The 21,818-nt window shown below is 34.6% G+C and overlaps 1 protein-coding gene across 2 annotated transcripts in view; it reads left to right on the plus strand.

Annotated features, from left to right (window-relative positions):
- The window catches only part of LOC131591713 (ankyrin repeat and sterile alpha motif domain-containing protein 1B-like), a 407,097-nt gene that overhangs the window by 112,223 nt on the left and 273,056 nt on the right, over window positions 1–21,818 (plus strand). For both annotated transcript variants that reach the window (XM_058862673.1, XM_058862674.1), the window contains one exon: window positions 2,590–2,755. In XM_058862673.1, the coding sequence (XP_058718656.1) occupies window positions 2,590–2,755 (166 nt within the window). The remainder of the gene's footprint in view (window positions 1–2,589; window positions 2,756–21,818) is intronic.

Below are 21,818 nucleotides of genomic sequence, written 5' to 3' on the forward strand. Positions count from 1 at the left end.
GAATGTTAAATAGCAGTCATAAAATCAAATTGAATGTTAAGAGCAATTAGGAAAGGAGTAGAATACAGAAAAAGGAACATCATTATGTCAGTATGACTACTTGGTGAACCCTCATCCTGAATGAGGAATTCTGAGAAAATGTGATTCCTGTCACAGCACTGAAGGCTGAGAGGATGAAGGGTCAAAATCCCAGAACAGCTGGGTGAGTAGGTTAGTATTTCTCATTCCCTGAAGGAGAGGACATGGGAAGTGCATATGCCGGTGAAATCACAAGGAGAGGATAAGTAAAGAACAGCCCTTTATTGCCATCTAAAGTATAAAACAGCCATGTCAAACTTGGTGAGATAGCTAAAAACTAAACGGGGGGCATGTGAGCTATGAAAGGTGACGTGCTCTAAAGGCAGCTTGAGAAGGTAATTCTAAAAAGTTGGATTGGTAGACTTGTGAAACAAAGTGAGCACCTTTGGATTGTGAAGTGTGAGACCCACAAGGTGTTGCAGAAGGAGAAGCAGATATTATGTGCTTGACCTGATCTCATGTTGGTTTCGCTGTTCTCTAGGTCAGCACTGTTGGTTACCTTTACAGACAGAATAATGGGTGACACAAAGGATGATCCAGTGTCTATTGTAATGTTTTGTGTACAAATTTTTAATGTTTTTTAAATGTAGCTGAATTCAGGCACTGAACAGGATCTAACTTTGGTGTTTTGTGACAATTTTAAGGCTGCAGTATTTCTTCATGTGCTTCTCTAGGCAGATTTACTATAATTAGGTTTTTGGCATTCTGACTTAAATGCATGTTTCTAGAAGAGTACAAGGATTAAACTGAAGTCTCCTGTTTCAGTCATTGCATTTGTAAATAAATTTTTGCCTCTGCCTTTTTACAGCATGCTTAAGTGGACAGGGTAAAACATTTTTTTCAAGGTTGGAAGGATTCCTTCTCTTGTCCTGCAGTTGCACTTCAGCTGCTTTGATGCATCTGTATAATTTTCTATTAATTACATTTAAGGAATGAAGTGGCTGATGTTAATAAAGTTACTTTTGGAGCTGCAGGAGACCTACTTGCAAAATTTTATAATCCTTATTATGTCCACTACCTGAAACTAGTTATTATTAGTTTATATCTGTGAGATTACTGAGAGCTCATAGTCTGACTGGATAGAAACTGTAAAAGGAGAAAGAGGTAGGGATGCAATCACATTCCTCTTTTAGATATATTTTTTGAATGCTGACCACCAATTTTGTATTGTTTGCTAGTACATACTATTTTTTTTTAAATTACAAATGCACCATATTATTATTTTTATTTTATTCACATGATTTTTTCCTCTGATCACTGTTCCCAGTGTTCATTTTCAAGTTCTTTGTTAGTTTAACCTGGGATTTAAATCTGTCTCTACTAAAGTCATGAAAAATTTTGAAGTGAAGCTGCTCTTGGTGCCATCGTAACCCTATCCTTCAAGAGGCCTTGAATTATTGCCAAACTATGAACTCTCATAAAGATCAAATGAGCGCAATGACCAGGGAAAAAAAAGTACAACAGGAAAAGCCTGAACAGTTGAGTCATATAATTATTTCCTAACAGTATAAATCATTTATCTGAAAAGGTGCTGTTACCTACAGCCATAGCTTCCCTTAGGTAATACCAGTTCTTGGTGAAGAAATTGTTATTCCACATTTTGTTTTAGACATTGCATTTTTCAATCATTTTCTGAGTAGGGCTATGATAATATCTAACTGTCAGGGTGCTTTCTTGCCCTTTGCCTTTTATTATATCATATCTGATTTATGTCTGATGCTTGACTTTCAGAGACATCATATGTCCAGCGTAAGAAAGATGTGGAAATATCTTTGCCCATGCAATTGCTTTCTGCTGGGATTAAAAAAAAAATAAATCTCTGGTAAATAAATCACTGCTGAAACTGGAAATTATCTTCTTATTCATGTTCAAAACTAGAAACAGGCTGCTTGATTGAATTACTGTCCTAGCAAAACTTCTAATTCCCTTTTTCCCCTCCCTCAACATTTGCTAATCAGTAGAATTTGCTGTATGTATCACTGTTATGGGACCTTTTGTCATTATTTTGCTCAAATGTAGAGCAGTAATTCATCCTCATTCACAGCCTGGGATCCTGCCATCCATATGTAGAAGGCGTATTTTTAGTTTTCTTAGATGTAATATAAACATTTTGTAAAACCATCCCTGAAGAGAACGTAATTGTAGTGGTTAATGTAATTGTTGCTGTCATGAGATACAATTAAAAAAGAAAATGAGACATCCCCTGAATTACAACCTGGCAAATCAGGTGTGGCGAAAGCAGTAATCCAGTTTTCATTAAATACAAGTTTGGTGAATCAGGTTCTTCTGTAAACTGAACAAGAACAGTATTATCAAAAATTTAAAGAAATAAGAAGTGTTATCTTTTAACATGCAAGTAATCCTTCTGGTCTGTTGCAGTTTTGGTTTATGCAGAATGTGCTATTTAATTTCTTGAATTCAAAACCTTGCTAGCTAGAGTTATTGAGCCCGGTTCTTTTACTGTGTCATCTGAGAAATATCTCTCTTACCTACTTAATTTTTGCATTTCAGGAATCTTATTCAAAGAAGAGAGGTTATGCACTGGAAGCAATACCCTCTGTACCTCTGGATGCAGTTCCTTCAGAAAATAACAGCAGTCTTTGTGATTCGATAGACATAGCAGTCACCAAAAAGCCTTGTTCTCTAGAGATAGCAAGAGTTCCTTCCTCAAGACCAGGTAAATCAAATAATCCTTTACACAGTCATTGGTGTAAGTGTTAATCTATAGAATATATAGGTTTCTATTTTTAAGCATGCAGTACTCTATTTATCACAGTATGATTTTAGTTAGGTATATCCATTAGCTACCATAAGTGCTTCACATCAGAATAAAGATTAATAGCAAAATGTTGTAGAAATTAAAACAAAGCAGATGTTTATATACTTTCCTAGATAAATACAAGGTTGTGAAAAGCTGGGTTTTCAGTTTCTTGTAGACAAGCCTTTTGCAGTAATCCTTTAACCAACCTGTTTCTTTTTTTTCAAAGTACTGCTTAGCAACAACATTATGGAACTACTTCAAAATTTAAAGTAATCTGCATTTTCATTTTATGTGAAAGAATATCTGATCCATTTTTAAAAATTAAATAGTGAATGAGGATTAAGAGAAATACTAAATGACAGTTTGACAGGCTGCTGTTTGTGTTATATATAGGTTTGAACAACAGCGAGTTAAAATAGTTAAAAACTGATAGAATTATGCTAAATCAGATATTATCTGTAAGGATGATATTATCTGTAAGAATTCTGTTTATGTTCTCCAAAATGATATGATCTCTTCCATTACCCTTGTTTGAACTCTTCATTAGTCACCACCTGGTACAGGAATTTCAGAATATAGTCATTTTGCTCTAAGTAATTGGACTGAGTCTGCTTTGACAAATGACAGTTCTCAGCAGCAGAGACCTATTTGAAACAGGCAATTGACTTTCTGACCTGTGAGATCTTGATTAGAAGTCATGATTTGGGTTATATGCGAGGATGACAGATGGCTGTTGACTAACATCGTGTTACTGATCTGGTTTGTGTAAAGGGAAGAACCTTCTTGATTTCACAGCTGAACTAATACTGAAAGAGTGCCAGAGCTATATCAGGCATAGTATATGAGGGCCAGATAGCAAGATACAGCTTTAGAGTTTGCAAGGTAAGGTGGAGTGGATTGTAATTCCAAACTTTCTATTAAATTTGGGCTGAGGAAGACTTGGTGGAACCTGCATTATAAGCAGCAGTCTAAAAGGTGGTTATAAAGATTTATGTCATAGTTGCACAGAATGGGCTAGAATCTGACTTGAACTTCAGCATGACTCTGATGATTTTGGCTCTGATAATCTAAAAAAGTTAGTCTGTGCAGGACAATATTGTGGGTTGTTTTTCAGTAGAGGAAGAAAATAACAAATCGTCTTTGCTTTTCACACTTCTACTCGCACAATTACCATAAACATATGTATTGCAGTGGAAAGACTACCATACATATATCCAGTAAATTGTAAGGGGGAGTTAATTACATGCCTTCTTAGTAATGGGTCTCAACAACATAGCTTCCCATTGTAATCAGTATTTTTTTTAAAAGATGGAGTTTTCACTAGTTAAAATACCAGGCTTTGTAATTGTGCTGTCCGCTAAACGCAAGCATTTTTCTGAGGCATAATAAGTCCATTAAGATCAGTGTGAAACACAGATCCTATAAAGGACATTTCTATGTCTTAATCTGGAAGTATGTTTTGTGTAAAGTTTAAAATAGTGTAGATCAGAGGCCTAGAGTATAACCACAGAAGGTGTAGGACATTGATGAGGTCATGCATGATATTTAGAAGATCTAACAAGATCAGCAAGTTGACAATACAAATGTACTGTAATTACTTCCCTCTTAGTTTTCCATATACCACTATGATATTTTCCCCTTGGCATTTTATTGGGAAGAACATTTGCCTGTATAGAAAAATGTGGTTTCATTTTAAGCTATAAATGTAGAATTCATTTAACTGGCCTGGCTTGAAACCCATATCTAGAATCCTGTTGGCTCTTAACTTATACTACAAATGGACCAAATGAAATAAATCATGTTACTCTCAGTTATAAGGTATTTAACTCTAGGCATAATTGTATGTGAAGTCACCCTGCCACTTTAGATCATATAGATTTATTGCTTGAATAAGTTACATATGATTATAAATAATTTATTTAAAAGAAATATCTAATTTTGCGTGCTTTTTTTCCTGAATTTCCCTCAGTTTTTGTGTCACTGAGACATGCCTTTGGGAATACTGTTTCAAATTTCTTTATTATGTGATATGTAGGACTCTGGGGAGAAAAAACAGACTGCTCTGTAGTTCTGAAATTTATTGTTGAACTGGTAAAGAATCACAGAGGATAAGATCTCATGCAAAAAATTATAAGGGCTTTTTCAGGGAGAAAAACTGAATAGAAAGCAAATAAAAGTAGTCATAAAGTTGGTTACCTCTACTTCTGAAAGCCTGTGTTGTGTGAGTTTTATTTCTGTTTGCAAGAAATTAGGTTTATATAGGAAGAGGAATAGTTGCATTTATTGGTTTATGCTCACAGGTTCAGCAGTTGCTTCTAATTATGACAGACTTCAGAGTAAAAAAGATTGCTTGTGTGTCTCAGTCCACGTTAAACTGTTCTTTGTTCCTGTGATAGGTTGATAGGGCAAGTTTGGCAGAGTGTATAAGCATCTCTCAGCACTTCTACCTTTAAACTAATAGTTAAGACATGATAGAAATAATGTGAAATATTACAGCCTTTGAGACCATTTTATTCCATTAAGTAAAATATAAATTTGGGGGTAAAATTTCATTGATCCATCTCATAAAATGAATATAAAAGAATGGATTCATTAATGAGTCTGACTGATTATTCTGTTGGATATTGTCCTGTTGAATATTGTACTGTCCTATTCCAGGACAATATCTTTATTCCTTAAACTTCAATATCTACCTAAAGTAGATATTTCTGCTACTCATTTTAATTTTTACACTTCTATTTAAAAAAGAATTCATGTGACATATTTAATTTTGAGAAGTAGTCATGAAATTTTATGAGTTCATAAGCCATGCATTGGTATTGTCCTTTTGCTTTTAGGGATGTAATGAAATATTGTGAATTAAAGCAACAAATCCTCTCAGAAATGTATAAATGAAGTTCAAAAGACTTTTATTTAGTTAGTGAGGTTTTGGTCACTTATATGGAGTCCAGAATACTGATTTAGGTAATACCACCAGTCTGCTTTTGGGACTCTGATGTTAAAGACCCTTATAGACTTGTACTCTTAGCAGCTTAGACATTCTCTACCACAGTCCATCCTTGTACCTCATAGTGTCATTCATTTTATTTAGGAGAAAAATTGAATTAAATCTGAGCTGCTTTACAGAACAAATGCTGATTTTTTTTTTTTCAGTTGTAGTTACATACATGTCCCTACCTAGTAGGAAGATTATATCTCTTTGAGACTGCTTTTATCATTTCTACTGCAGAAATGATAAATGAAATTCTACCTATGAATTCTACACCAGGTGGAAGTTTACGTGTTACATTTTCAATAATAGTGAGTGATGGCGAATAGTATTTTAACTATTTTTAGGTCTCCTTGAGTATCATCAGGAATTAGAGAGGACTTTTCAAGCTCTGTTTCTGTTTGTTACTCCCAAACAAACTTGTGGAAGAAAAAAGCAACCACCCTCCTTACGAAATTTGATTTATCTAGGCCGATTAACAAAGGTTTTAATAAAGCATCTCAATGACAAGAGACATTTTTCTATATAAACTCCATGAGAATCACCATTGGATAAGAGAATTCTAGTTCAAGAACCTATTGTGTTTCGTTATATTACTTCACTGTGGCTGCAGGTCAGGGACACCTTAGTGAACCATCTTCAACTATGAAAACAGGTGAGCTGTGGCAAAGCAGAACTCAGGGTTGGCTGCACAATCCAGCTGAGAAATAAGGCAAATAGTACGGGGCTTCACTTATGCCAACCTCTCAATTCACAAGTCAGCAATTCCCAAGCCAGTAATTTTGAAGACAGCTCTTGTACAACTATTCTACCCAGTTATATCAAAGATATGGATTCTATCAGGGAATAGAAATTGTCCTGAGATATGTGATGTGTTGCCAGTAGCCTATAGCAGGCAGGCAAGCACAAGACAAGGAGCTGAAACATAAAGAAAGTGATAGCAGCTATTCTGCTCCTTCTCCCAGATAAGTGTACTTTGAAGCAATCTTGCTGTTGTCAGTCAGGATGTTTTTGTTATCTAAAAAAATTACTTTGATTTGTGCTTAAATGTCAGTGACTCCTTAAGGAGGACCAGGCAGTTAATGAATCTGTAATTCTTCATACCTTCTACTTAAAGCCTTATAATCACAACAGGGAAATTAATAAAAAAATTGTTGACATTGAATTAATACAGTATGTCAAACTGTCCCCAAGCTGGCCAATTCTTTGCACTATTAGGGTTTTCCTTTTGCTTTCACAGCCTGGCATCCCTCTCCTGTCATTACAATGAAAACGAACCTGAAAAATTGTACTCAGTGTGTCAGATTGCCTCAGCTGTATAACACCGTGTCAGTAGTCTCACACAGATATCTAGGAGACTATTCCCCAGAAACCTGAATTGAAAAATAGCCTAGCTATGATAACATTTTTATCAGCATTAAAATATGTCTTTTACTTAGTTTCCAAAATCATCTAATACTTGGCTTGGTAAGTAAAGATGATCTATTTGTCAGATCATCAGTTTCTGTTTGACTTCAGTAATCCTGAATATTTGCCCACTTCAGTTTACCAGACTGAGACTAAGATCCCAAATACATATTTTCTAACTTGATGATTTTATACCTTCACTTTTATGTAGTTATTTTCTAGCTATAAGCAAAGCAGTGAAAAGTGGCCACAAGAAGGAACCATCACACTGCCAGATATAAAAAATTGTCTGGATGAATGGAAATTCAAGAATGTAGCTTTAGTCATCAATGCTTCATCACCTTGAAACTCTAATTGATCTGAAGGGTCACACACAAACCTTTCTGAAAGCCACTCAAACGAATTGCTTCAAGCAGAAGGACTGCTAATAGAGCTGTATTTCATATAAGTATGCTTTTTAAACCAGAGATAGCAGGATATAGTGCACTTAAACACATGACCCACCATCTAACTCCCCCAGATTAAATGCTTTCAAGAAATAGTATTTAATGATCAAGAAAAATCATCTTAGTTGTGTAGAGGGAAGTATATAATAAAGGAGGCAGTGTAACAGTTGGTCTAGAACCAGCTGAAAATACTTAATGAAATTTAGCCTAATTTCACACAAATGTTTCTGAAACAACTGACTGTCCATGAAGGCTTTTGATATTCTGGTGCATCTTCAAAAATATTACTACCTACCTGCCATCAGTGCTGAATTTTCTAAGCAGCAGGGATGTGATTTGAGAACCTTGGAATGCTTGTCAGGGCCATTAAAACTTACTAGTGCTTCAGGACGTGACTTGACATCACAGTGCTTGAACAACACTCAGGCACATGATGTGATTCTTGGGGCTGTCCTGTGCAGGGCCAGGAGATGGATTTTGATGATTTTGTGGATCTCTTCCAATTATTATTATCAGAATAGTCTGTGATTCTGTGATGATATATGAGTGCTAATCACATGTCCCTTATTGTTTGGTCTATTGCTCAAGGGGACATTATCTCCAAAGAGTTTAATTGGTCTGTAAATTGAGTGAGAAGTGAAGAGCCACTCAGAGGTTGTCATTACAGAACACAGGCATAGGTGTGTATCGTAACATAGGTGTGTATCGAGCATCCCTTTGGTGGAGTTGGTTCACTGACAAAAGAGGGTTGTGTTTCCATAACAACCTAATAGCGGAACAATTCTTAGGCAGCAAGCATTTTCTTCTCTAAGTAATTTTTTACCTTAGAGAAATGCTCCTGTTGTTAACTAAAGGTTCTGAGTTCTCAGGATGTTTTGCACAATATAATCCCCCTTCACATTTAGCACAGAAAGGGTATCATAGACCATCGAGAGAATGAGCAAGAGAGTCTCACAGTGCCCTGAGATGATGACAATACACCCCTTAAAGGGAGAAAAATTAGGTTCTAGCCTTTGTGTAGCTCCTTTCAAGATCTTCAAAATATCTGGGTTTTGTGCCTGTTACTCTTCATAGAAGTCTGTATTAGAATCACTAATCTGTGCTAGTGATTAAGAGGCTTCTTATTTCCAACTTCAGTGTATTCATGTCAAGACAGAGATATCCTAACATTCTGTCTTGGAATAAGTTGGAGATCTCCAACAAAGTTTCAGAAAAAAATCTGGGTTATAATATTTATACCAACTGAAGTGGTTGAACTGGAGAACAGATATCTTTTTCCAATTAAATGTTATATTTAGTCCAAATGAAAACAGTTTGATTTTGCTGTTTATGTTCTTTTTAGTAAAATTTACTTCAAAGTAAAAATTGAGAAATATCAAATTTTTTCAGCTGATTTTTTAGACAATAACTTAGTAATAGCGAAATTTAGTGTCAAGACCTAAATATTTTTCTTTCTCTCCTATTCTTTTTTCTTCCTTTAACCTATGTTTGAGCCAAATGGAGATAATTTGGTACAGAATGGATCAATTTACTTGTTTAACAGGTTAATTTACAGTATTGTAAGTTCACATTCAGAGTTTCAAGACACATATCTTTGCCGGAACACTTTACCAGAAACCGAAGTACCCTTCTCCTGACTTTCAGTGATGACACATTTTGTATTTGTCATTCCAATTGCCACAGGACATAGTGCACACTTATCAGAAGCTATTTTGTCTAATACATTAATACATATTTACAGCTAATATTTTTAATTTCATGTGACATTTTAATGAAAATCAAGAGAGAAAGAGATGGAAGAGTGAAATATACAATAGCTCTTCTATCTTGTATTTTGCTGGGTTTTTTCTTCAGTACAGCTAGTACTTTTTTAAACACCCTTCAAAACCAGAAAATATTCCCAAAATTTATGCCTAGAGTATTTGCTGCTGTAGCTGTTTCTATTACAGAAATTGCAATTTTATAATTTCTTTTAATTTTTAAAGTATTTTCTGGAATTTTATAGTTTCTTTTATTTTCTCAAAGTACAAATCCCCAAAATATGAGAAGCCTGGGGGTTTTGTCTCATTACAATGTTATTTTCATACCTATTTTTTGTATGATAGTATTTAATTAGGATGCTTTCTACTGACATTTTAAAATACTGTATCTCCTACAGGAGCACAGTTCACCCGTGGTCCTCTGCTGGTCACTATTATGGAGACAGGTGATGTATATCACCTGGTCTTGATGAGTAGGTCTTCAAGTGATCTGAGGCTCAGAGGCTGACATGTATTCCTAACATCCTTGATGTTAACAAATGTTTTGCCAATGATTTCAGTTTGGTTAGATTTTCACTGTATAACTTATCTTCCAAAAGAAGGTTTTTCATTAAAATTATGAATTAGTCAATTAAGGATCGATATGGGACTGGGAAAATTGTCTCTTGTATTATGAAATGAAAAATGAGGTACTATCTGGGAAATATTCTCACATATTTCCCTTTTGATTTTGTCTGAAATCAGGAGAAGATGCCTCTTAAATTATCTGCTACACTGTTGTAGTTGGAAGTGGCTGTAGATGTGTCGGTGAGGTGTGTAACCCTGATTTCTGCCCTGTTAATTACCTCCTTCCAACCACATTGTGACAGCATGTTAAAGCTGTGGCCGACTCTAGCTATATTTGGGTAGTGTTCAGGAGGTGAGTGGGACAGTCTGAAAGTTCTTTCCACAGTGAAGTTTGTTCCTAGGTTGTCCAGGTATGGCAGGTTTCTCGTATTACCCAAGAAACAAGCTCTGGTGGTCTGTATTCACTTTATGTACATAGATACTGTCCCATGTTCTTTCTTGACATGTCTGTAGCCTGCTGTCAGTGGATTTACCCACAGTCCACGTATTCCCTCCCTAATGTTTAAAGAAGAAAACATATCCATGCTTTATTGTTTCAATTTCCTTTACAATGTGGGAATCAGGATTTTTTGTTAGCAGTTAGAAAGGGAGAGGAAAAAAAAGTGACTTGTGCAAAATAAGCACCATTTTCATTAGGATTTTATTCTAATTATAAATGTATTAACAGAGCAAATTAAGAGATGAGGGAAAATAAATGATAAAAAGTTTCAGTAGGAGTTCATCCACTGGCTTTCCCTACTAAGCAGTCCTGGGCAGGATGAGATAAAACCAAAGGTTCCTCTAACACAGCTGTTCCCTTAGTTATTCTATTTTAAACAGGGAAATTTTGTATTTGGACAAACCTCTATTATCATAAAATTCTCAAATTAATAGCTAGAAAATTAAAATCCTCCAATTTTGTCATCACATGAGTGGTAGACTCTAACCCCAAGGAACTATTTTAAAAATGAATTCTTTGCTGTGTTGGAAATAAAAAAAGTTCTGTGGGGTTTTTTTTGTTGGGTTGGTTTTTTTTTTTTTTTCTTTCACTTAACTTGACTTTTGACAAAATTAGAATTTTTCCTGTAGGGCTAAAATAAAACTTCAGTGTCACAAACTGAGAAGTAGACAGTGGAACAGACAGAAATATTCAGTGATTGCTGTTTCTAGAGTGCTTTCTTGGCTGACTCTTGCCCATTTAACTGGCAGCTTTCAGAATCCTGACAAAGGGCATTAAAGGAATGAGGTTTATGTAGGCTTTTTGACACTCCTTTTACCCATAACGGATTTGCAGGATAAAGATGGTTAAACTGTTACCTTTTTCCATTTGGGTAGTGCACTCTTCTCATGCACATGTATCTGGAACAATTCAATATTAAAAAAAAATTAATTTCCTCCACTGCAAACACAGACCATTTGAATAAATTTTTTTAATCCAAATGTACTTGTAGTGTTTACCTCTATTCAACAAAGTTAACATTTTATTTTAAGAACAAAGGTTAAATAATAAGATCCAGTTTTTCTGAAGCATTTCTAATTTGCATAACTTATGTCCCTTCCATTTATTATTAACGGTGATCCATATCAGCGATTCCATTATTTCTGGTCTCAGGCTGAAAGCCTATAATGACCAAGGTTACCCCATTAGCTTCCTTTTAGTCTTCTTAAATCTTATCAATATATCTATTAGGAAATAGCACCATTTGTTGAGATGAATTCTTGTCATATCTTTTGGAGTTCTTGGATACAAATTAGATATGTTGATTAAAACTTTCTAGCTTTAGCAACTCTCATTTAACATTCATTTTGAATATTTTCGTGTAAATTTCTGTTTGACATTTAGGGAAAATATTTTCCATCTCTTGGTTTGTAATAATATTGCTCTTGCCACATTTCTAGGGTAATGTGTCATAATTTTGTTTGTTCCATTGTCCATTTCCCCCACATTTTTATGACCTTGATGCAGCAGAGGTCATGTGGAGAAACAGCATTATAATCATAAAGGCTTCCTCAGAATGCATGTGCTGAATTGAGGTTGCACAAGTCGTGTCAATTCTTACATACTGCAGCTCTAATGTACTTTCCTTTAAAACCTTATCATCTCTCTAAAAGGTTTTTAGTATATAATTAGGATAATTGCTCCTCATCATATGCTCCCCTGGATAGCATCTCTGATAATATCCTGAAGAATGAAATGTTATTCTTAAAAATACACTGTCATATTTGAAGTTAAAGCACATGGGGATGGCTGATACCATGGGATCAGTTCATTATCAGAATATGTGCACGTCTCCACCCATCCACTATGTTCCAGTAAATATGTTTGCATTAAAGTAATTTTGTTTTTTGAAGGACTAGCTTCCATTTTCGCTACAAACCAAGAGAAAAACCTTCTGCCTGATATGTGTTAAAAATTTTTTGATGTTTCATTGGGTTTTATTATTATTCATTAAAATGCAGTTGAAAAAAATTAGCCCTCACAGGAGTTTTTGTCAATTTTTTGCAAATGAGTGCTCATCAAAGTGTGTGCATTCTGACCAACGCTCAGTTTCATCCATCCTGGTGTGATTACTGTCTAGAATGATCTCATTATACACTTGACTGCATGCTGTCAGACAAAAACCCTTTTTCAAATCAAAACAATGATTCAAAGGAACATAATTATTTTTGGCTGTTTTGCATTTTAAAGCCCACATGAAAATATTATTTAGCAGGATTTGAGTTTTTCTTTGTTAAATGACTATTGCAACCTCCTTTGTAGTACTTTTGAGTTAGGACTGGAATATATATAGACCACACAGAACATATTCCATTCTAGTAAGTAATGCTACACCTCCGAGTGCTGATGGGATTGTTTGATAATTGAGCAGATGTAAATGATAGTGCCTTTTGTAAGTGGCAGTAAGTTAATAGATAAATGGAAAATAATACTTCTGTAAAATTCACCAAATTGCTAATACTAGGAATAATAGTAAAACTTCATCTGACTATTGATTTGTTTACAGTTTATGTGCATCTGGTACATTCTAGAGGAATATGTTTGGAACTGGTATAGCACTGCACAGAGATCTTAATAGGCATTTTGTAATATTATCTCCTGATGCACCTTTGAATTTTCTGCAAACCTTTTTGGTTTGACTCTTGCTCCATTTTAGAAGCTGGGAAGAACCAGTTGTCTTCGGCTCATAGTTTTTTTCCTGTTATATTCAAGACTGCATGTTGTGCTATTTTGCATTAAGATGAAATTGAGTCTCATAGTTTGAGAGATCCAGTGCTCAAGAGCTAGTGCTTTACCTATGTCTATAATGCAATGCAGTTCAAGCACTGTAAAAAAATCTAAAGTTGTTTTCTGAAACACTGAAATTCAATATAGATACATGTTGAATCAAACAAAGAACTCTGTCTTTTGTGGAAGATTAATTTCTCCACTCTATGATCTCTCAATTTCATATGATAAAGCTGCTCAGCTCTGAATGTTTAATTGATAGACACAGCAATATACATATCTTAGGGTGCTCTAGACATTGTCAGCACCACCAATGCTCTTGATGTCTCCTGCTCCTGCTTCTTGTGTAGTTTTGCCAGCTTTTTTAATATTTTTGTATTGAAGGTGGCAAGTTTAACACAGTTTATTAGGGAATGTTTTGTGACTTGCTGTAGATGGTGAGTAGACGTGTAGCACAGTTTTGTTATGTGGTTACCTTTGATTTAGCTATTAGGTTTGATGACGTGGGCAGTCCCTTGTATTTCTAAGTCCCATATAAGGGATGTGGAAGATCAAGTTGAGAACCCTAAGTGTCAGACTATAATATGAGTGACTGTATCTGTATCACAGAATATAAGAATTCTGTTCATTGCTGGGTACATCCTGTGTGCATCCCAGCTCCAAGCCAGACACCCCATGCAGTAACTCTTCTCTTTACTCACCACCAAACAAACTAAAAGTTTTTCTGGTTCTTCTGACTGGCAGCCTTTAGGAGAATTTATATTGGTGACTGACTGTGTCAAAATTGGAATATAATTTTATCATCTATCATACAATCAACTGAATAGCCACACCAATAATTTTATTTCAGCATTGGCCTGAATCAGATCTGAAATACTAGATTTTATTATTTTTTAAAAAATACTCCTATTTCTACTGTCTTTACTTTTCCAGTAAAAAACAACTTAAACATTGTAGTTTTGTAAAAATAATCAAGAGATTGTATTTAATACTTTAATACATTTAACTGTGTTGCACTGGGAACTCTTTTTAATGAGAATTATATGTATTATGCCTTTTTAATAAATTTCTCTATTAACTTTGGTACATTTGGAAAGCACATCTTGGCATAGCTTGCTAAACTTTGTTCAAGTCAAAATATTTGTGAAAATATTAAGCAATTTCTAAAATAAACCAATTTTGTACATAATGAACAGATTTATTTGCTTTATTCAGTGTAATAAATTACTAAAAAATAGAAAAACATTGATTTCTAGTGAAGGTCATCAGTGTTGCATTTAAAAAAAATTCCTCCTGTTCTATTTGAAGCTAAATAAAAACCACTCATTTGCTTCCATTTTCTCTACTTCTGTCTCCCTTTCTCATCTGCTAGTCCTGATGGCAACATATAGCTTGCTGCCAAAAAATTTTTATTCTCTTACTTTACAGAGGCTTGATTTTTGTTCTTTTTATACCATTTTCTTTTTATTCCACCTCAAAGGAAAACTTGAAGTGTGCAAGAGATTTAGGATTTTGCTATTTATCCAAATAGTGTGGGAAAGGGTTTCTATTGCCAATCCACAAACATATAGATGCAGCAAATATTTAATAGTATCTAATTTCAGAATAATTTGCTGCTGCAACAGGATATCAAACTAGTCTTTACCTTTCTTTTTCCTGATATGCATTAAAATACCTCAGTTTTGGAAGAACCCATATGAAAGAATATTTCCATATCCAGCTGCTTTATTGTATCAGAAAACAGAAAGTCTTCAAAAAGACCATTTCAAATTTTGTGGCTCCAGAGCAGGATGTATTATTTCTGTAATACAGTGTATCGTTGTGTGTATTGTCCTGGGTGATGACATTAAAACCAGCTGTTAGCAGGAATATTCTTTCCAGTCTAGCTCCAGATGCAGTTTACCTCATGACATTTTCTTTCAGAAATCATTCTCTCCATGATGGAAGACACATAATAAATAGTGCAGCACGATTAAAAACATTTTATTACCCCTAGGACTGGGAATGACACTAAATTTGTATCCATTACCATTACTTTTACGTCTATTTGTGTCTTACATTATGGTGAAAAGATGGGAGAACTTTCTGTGAATACCGTGTAAGTAAATTTTGAAAAAAACAAAACTTTCTACTAATCAATTATGTGCATTGTCCTTTAGAGTTTTTTTCATCCAACCTGATTTAACTATACAAAAAGAACAATTTGCCATTGATCAGTTTAGCAAAAATGTGTTCTAATGGAATAGCGGCATTTGCAGATGGAAGTTGTTAGTGGTTAGGGGTTTGACCAGTAAGAGTGATATGACTTGTGTGGGTCTTTCAGTTAAATTCTTATGTGTATTCCAGCATGATTTAATTGTGATTCTTTATTATATTTTAAGAACTTTAACTTAAAGAAACTTGAAAAATTTCAAGCCATATTTTTCTCCATAAAACTTGGCAACACCCCCACAATTTTATTTAATTATAATCCCTCTTTGTTTCTGTTGCACTGTGCTGGAATACTCCTTCTTGTCTAAATATAATGATTTGGCTCCATATCAAATAAATGGACCAAAGCTGCATGGTCTAAACATTGAGATTTATTCATTTGCTGTCAATAGCAAATACAAATGGCATACCTCTTCAGTATATACAAAGGTTTGTGCTAACTTTATCATTCTTTTATGTAGTTAAATGCAGCCCTCAAAAATTCTGGGACTCTATCCAAACTAGATATCTGTGGTCTCTATAATCAATGTAGTAGGTTGTATTAGTGGGGAAACATAATGGGAAGAATTTTAAGAAATTTACAAAACTAGCATATGGATCTTAGAGAACCTAAAACCAAAATAAGAAGAGAAACCTGTGACAGTAGCAAAATTAAATATGCTGAAGTGTTCAGAAGATTCTAAACGCTCAGAGAAGTTATGTAAATCCTGGTTTATCAGTCAGAAGGTAAGATTAATAATGTCTAAATATATTATACTTTTATAATACATAATTTCATCTGAATTGTGGGAAATAGGAAATAAATTAATGCAGGAATATTAGTAAAAAGGATAGAATTTTGGTATTTTTAGATGAAAATTATATGTACAAATTAAATATATAAAATATGTCAGACATGTTTTGGCAGATTAATTATAAAATGGAAAATTTGGAAATTAAAAAATGCAATCAAGTTTTTTGGGGGTTTTGAGTTATTAGAAACTTTAATGCTGTAGTGCCTAAAATTAACTGTGAATGGTTGAAAACTGGATTGTGTTATTTCAAAATTATCCACATTATTTCCTTTATCTTTCTCAAGTCATTTGGACACTATCAGAGCAATAGATTGGTCTATATAACTGGTCCACTCTGTTACGGATGCTTTGGTATCACTTTCAAATTAACCACTGAAGCCCATAAAGATTCCCTTAATTCTGACTGTGTATTAGTAGTGTATTCTATTTGCTGGACAAGTTCTTTATGCCTAATGAATATAACTGGTACACTGGATGCAATATGCAATATATATTAACAAGATACTTCTTTCAGTGTAAATATGTATTAAATGTAAATTTTCAGGGTGAGACTGAGCTTTCTACATCTCTCTGAAGCTGCTTGGGAATTTAGATACTTTAAATAAGAATAACTGGATTCTGAAACATTTTAAAACATCATTTCTCTCTGATTTTAAAATTTTTTTGGTTAGCACTTTGACTTCAGTGCTGTGATAAAGAGCTTAATTAATTGATACTTAGAAGAACTGAAGCTCATGAAAATATAGTTGTTTCCATTAATTGATTTTCACTGCATCTTTAGATAGTTGTATATTGGGAGGTTTATTGTCAAGACTGCTTAAATTATTTATTAACTGAGATTCATCCCTGGGGTGTATGGCTATCATTGACATTACTTAAATTATTTGTGAACACTTAATCTCACAAGCTTTTGTGGTTTATTCTCTGAAATAATTTGACAATGTAGTCTAGTTCAGTAATTATCCGTTGCCTTTGTAATAGTATTTTTTTTTCTGCACAGCACACTTTGGTTATTTTCTTTGTTTTAAAGGAGAAGCCTTATGAAATACTAAGGCATGAATATGATCACGTTCAGTGACCTCTCACTGATAAGTTGAATTTAAAAATAAGCACAGAAATTATTTATATTTTTTTTACAAGACTATGAGGCATCCCAGTTTTTAGCTAATGGCTAAGGTAACCAAAAATATTTTAGCACCTGTAATTATACCCTATGCTTTTCTCTGAACTCCCAGAAATATGGTGCCTATATGTTGAGACAGTGCAAACAGAGAAATCTATGAAACAGCTATCATAGACAAGTGCAATCATTTCACTACAAACCTTTTAGGTGTGGAAAAGCCAATGAAAAAGCCATTACACACACACAAAAAAAAGGTACATGGCGACTGTGTAGTATTGTTTCTGAATGCTCAATTAGATATCAGCAGCTTGCAGAGGCAGTCTCAAAAGGTTACTCAGGAAATGGTGGAAATCACCCATCATCTCTCATTAGTATTTAATGAGAGATGTTTTTCCAGACAGTTGCCTGATACTACAAGGGTTATGCAAGCTTGAAGCAGTTCCAAAGTCTATTTGTGCAGGTGGGTGATTAGAGGGAATAAAAACTTGATAATAGTCATACCCAGCTCTCTTGGATGATGCAGAAACAACTAAACAGACCCCCTGCTGCCACTGGAATGCACTTCACTGGTAATTAATTCCAAATACAATCCTGAAATAGCTGCCACATCCAAGACTGGCCCAGTTATAGCTTTGAGCGCTTTCAACAAGACAGTTGCAGATATATATTTACAATTCTACTCAGAACAATGGTTATTCAAGTTTAAGTGTGTGGGAACCAAGCAAATTCAAAAGAGCAAATGCAAACAGTTGAGTCCAACCGTTCTCCCTATGCATCCAGTGTAGCTACCTACTGATTTTGTTACTCACTATTCCATCTGTTCTTTTGAAATGTCTCTGGTAATGTTTGTTCCTTGAATTCTGAAATACATGATTGTCCTTATCTGTATTTTATAGATTTATTCCATATTGAATAGTTATGTAGGAGAGAAGATTTGCTCTGGGGATTTAGTCAAGTTAAAATAATTTTAAAGCTGAATCCCATGCTATGGGAAATTACTTACTCCTGTTTGAGGCTACTTTGTAACATGAATATTTTTGTTATCTGCCTGACAAAATGGGAGATCTAATTTCTTTTCCTGGATTTTTGTATGAACTGCATCATTTGCTATATGCAGTTGCTGTTAATGTTTGCAATGGACCCACCACTTACAGGAGACAACTTTTTTATCACACATGTTGTCCAAGAAGTCTTACACATGGCATCTGTGAATAAAATCAGTGTGGTTCCTGCAATTTTGTGGCCTGCTCAGTTTTGTGTCTATGTTAGTTATTTCCTACTTGATGGCTTGGGGCTCCTGCCTTGTAAATCTGCTCATGCTGGAAACCAGAAACCAAGAGTGGTCCATAATGAATGGACTAAGCCCAAATGCTGTCTTCATAAAAACACACACTTTTACTGAAGTCTGTGGATTTGGTTTAGAATAATTGCTCTGCCTTAGAAAGGGTTGTTAATGAGCTCTCTACAAGATTCAGGGCATTACTGACTCCAAATTATCTTTACCATGAAGAATCACATTTAGATGACTCTTCATGTGGGTCTGTGTCTCTCTCTTGCTTGTAGATTAAGCTCAAAGATTCCCAGAAGTGCAATCAGGGAAGTTTCTTGGTCTCCTCAGAGTGAGAGTATCAGCATATCTCTGTTAAAGCATCCATATCTTTGATTATGACAGGAATCATAAATTGCTAGCTTATCTATCACTTCAGTGGGATTATAAGTGGCAATTCTTTTTTCATTCCAGTCATGAATATTTTAAAAGGACTAGGTGACCATTCCTCCATTATCAAAGAACATTAAAATCTATTCCTAATGGTGCCACACATGATGGGATCAACCTGTGTTAATTTCTTAACCAGTCAATTAAATCAGCCATTTTGGGGGCTCTCTTCTCTGCAAGGAGATGTATGTAAGTTCAGTCACTGCACATTGATCCTCCAGAAATAGTACTATTTCTCTAATATCTTCTTTTTTAGTCTTCCAAGATTTCTATTGTGATTATGACTGATTTCTGTCCAGGACAGATGATTAGCATTGCTATGTTCTTTTTAGAGCTTTTCGTCTTCATGTAACATATTTGATGTTAAAAGGACATGTAACATGTACAGACAAAGGCATTCCAACTTTTTTTTTCTAAAGACAGATACAAACCCATAGCAATTGCCAAACTAGATAAGAGTTTTCTAATAGTCTAACAAATTGAGTCTGCTATAATTGATCAAACTTAGGTCTGTCATTTTACCACACTAAAAAGCATTTTGAGCCCAGATGGCATTGAGCTATCTGGACCTTTATCCAGATTTTTGCATTATCCCTGATGCTGGGGTGTCCGAAACAGATGCAGGATTTTGACCTACTGTCAAATAGTTTGAAGCATTGCATGAAATATTCCACACTGAGCAGAGCTTGAGGAAACTATTACTAATAACAAGGTGCTTTTGAATTTGTTGTCCATTATGTGTGCAGGTGTATCTCCATATGTTTATGTGTATGTATGTACATGCACATTCATTTTCCACCTTGTCCTTTTTCTCTCACAGAATTGCAGTGAACAAACCTATCCAGGCTCTGAGTTTGTAGTATAAATTTCTACAAGGTCATGATGATTAGGCTTTGTGCTTTAAGTATTTTGTACATGCCTAGTATTGTATTTTCAGATGTTTTAGAATTTAATATATGTGTTTAAGCACAGCATTAGGTGTGTAGTGTATAGTTTAGTTCTAGGTTATTACTGGTCTGTACCTCTAAAGTGAAATACACATTTCTTCCATTTTTATAGCAAATTGTAAATCTGAGAATATAGTATTTAAGTGACTCCACGAATAGTTGGAATATGGAAATAAAATAGGTGGAGTACACATTTGCATGTTGGCTCAGAGCACTAGATGTGAATATGAAATAAATCATCATTTGCAGTTGCTATTCATTTCTTCACAGGCCAGCTTTGGAGCACATAAACCAGATTCCTTTTTGATCTGAAGCTCCATTTTAGGTGGGCACCAAAAGCATAGGGTCCTTCTGGAAACTGGAAGTTGTGAGGAGCATGTGTGGAGGGGTGTTTGGTAGAATAAATAAGCTGCTAGATAGTGCTAAAAGTTCTAGCCCACGTATATTCTAAATGGATTCTAAGCAGATGAACTGCTTTTGATCTGCTGATCCATTGCCATTACACTAAGTTGTAGAAATAACTGATGTAATAGCTTATACAGACATAACTGTAAATTTTGATAAGGATGCTAGCATGTTTCTGCAATGAAAGTAGAAAACCAGATTAACTGTGGTTTCCATTTAAAAATTTGTTTGTGATAAAATCTAATTATAACTATATTTCTGGAATATGGGCTGTGTCTGGCTACTGATATTTTGCTTGCTGGGATGGAGTAAATGTTCTGGTTAGTGTACTTGCCTGATAATGCTGTGGCATTGTATACATAGAGTGCCTTTTTTTTGAGTACATTATGAGAAAAAATATCACTTAGAAAAGTTTCAGTGAGCAGTTTGTCCTCACAGTACATAGACTGTGGGATGAAAATGCTGATGAAGCACTTGTTGAACTCTGGTGCTACAGTCTATTATTATCCATGAGGGCATTTTTCTCTGTGCAGTGCTCTCTAAGAAAAAGGACTTATAAAACTGACTACTGATGCCACATGACACAGGAAAAGGCAAAAGTCCCCGTGTATGGCTTTTTTTTTTATCATCTCAGTTAAAGAGTTGACATTTTATGTTTTTGTCTGACATCTTAGAAGCCAGCCCTAGAATAACACCTCAGTTTGCTCTTACAATATACTAAAAGACTATATTCATATATTTTCCTTGTTCTACTCTATTTTCTTTGCCCTGAAATAAAGGAAATTGAGAATGTCAAGTCCTCAGTAAGCATTTTCAAAAATCAAGCTAAGCTCCAATTACACAGACCTTGTGACAACTTCTCATGTGTGGTGGAGGAAGAAGGGAATATTGTTAGAGCACACTGCAGTTCATTAGTTTTTAGCTGCTAGATGATCCCTGGATCCTGATGTTATCTGATTTACAAAGAAACATATAGATTATTGCAATGTGAACCAGGAGCTAGAAGAGAATGACAGTTGTAAATATTCCTCTGTTGGCCCCATCTGTAGCACCTATCAGAAATTCAGCATGAGAGTTAATCTTTCCTAGGTAAATTTGGTAGTTTCTTAAGCTTCCAAGTTCTATTTTCCATTAAATGTTTTTCTGAAGCTTGCAGTGTTGCCATTATAGTTACCCGAAGGGAAAAAAAAAATTGCTTTAGCTTTGTCACAAGGGAAAATTAAAACATGATTATTATATAATTTAATTCCAAAGAAAATATATTCAAAGATACTCCTAATGAAACTGTAAGTACTGTATATATAAACAGACAGGTCCTACAAATTGGTTGCAGGAACTAATTTGATGG

Source organism: Poecile atricapillus, chromosome W (assembly GCF_030490865.1).
Source record: "Poecile atricapillus isolate bPoeAtr1 chromosome W, bPoeAtr1.hap1, whole genome shotgun sequence".
NCBI classification, from domain to species: domain Eukaryota; kingdom Metazoa; phylum Chordata; class Aves; order Passeriformes; family Paridae; genus Poecile; species Poecile atricapillus.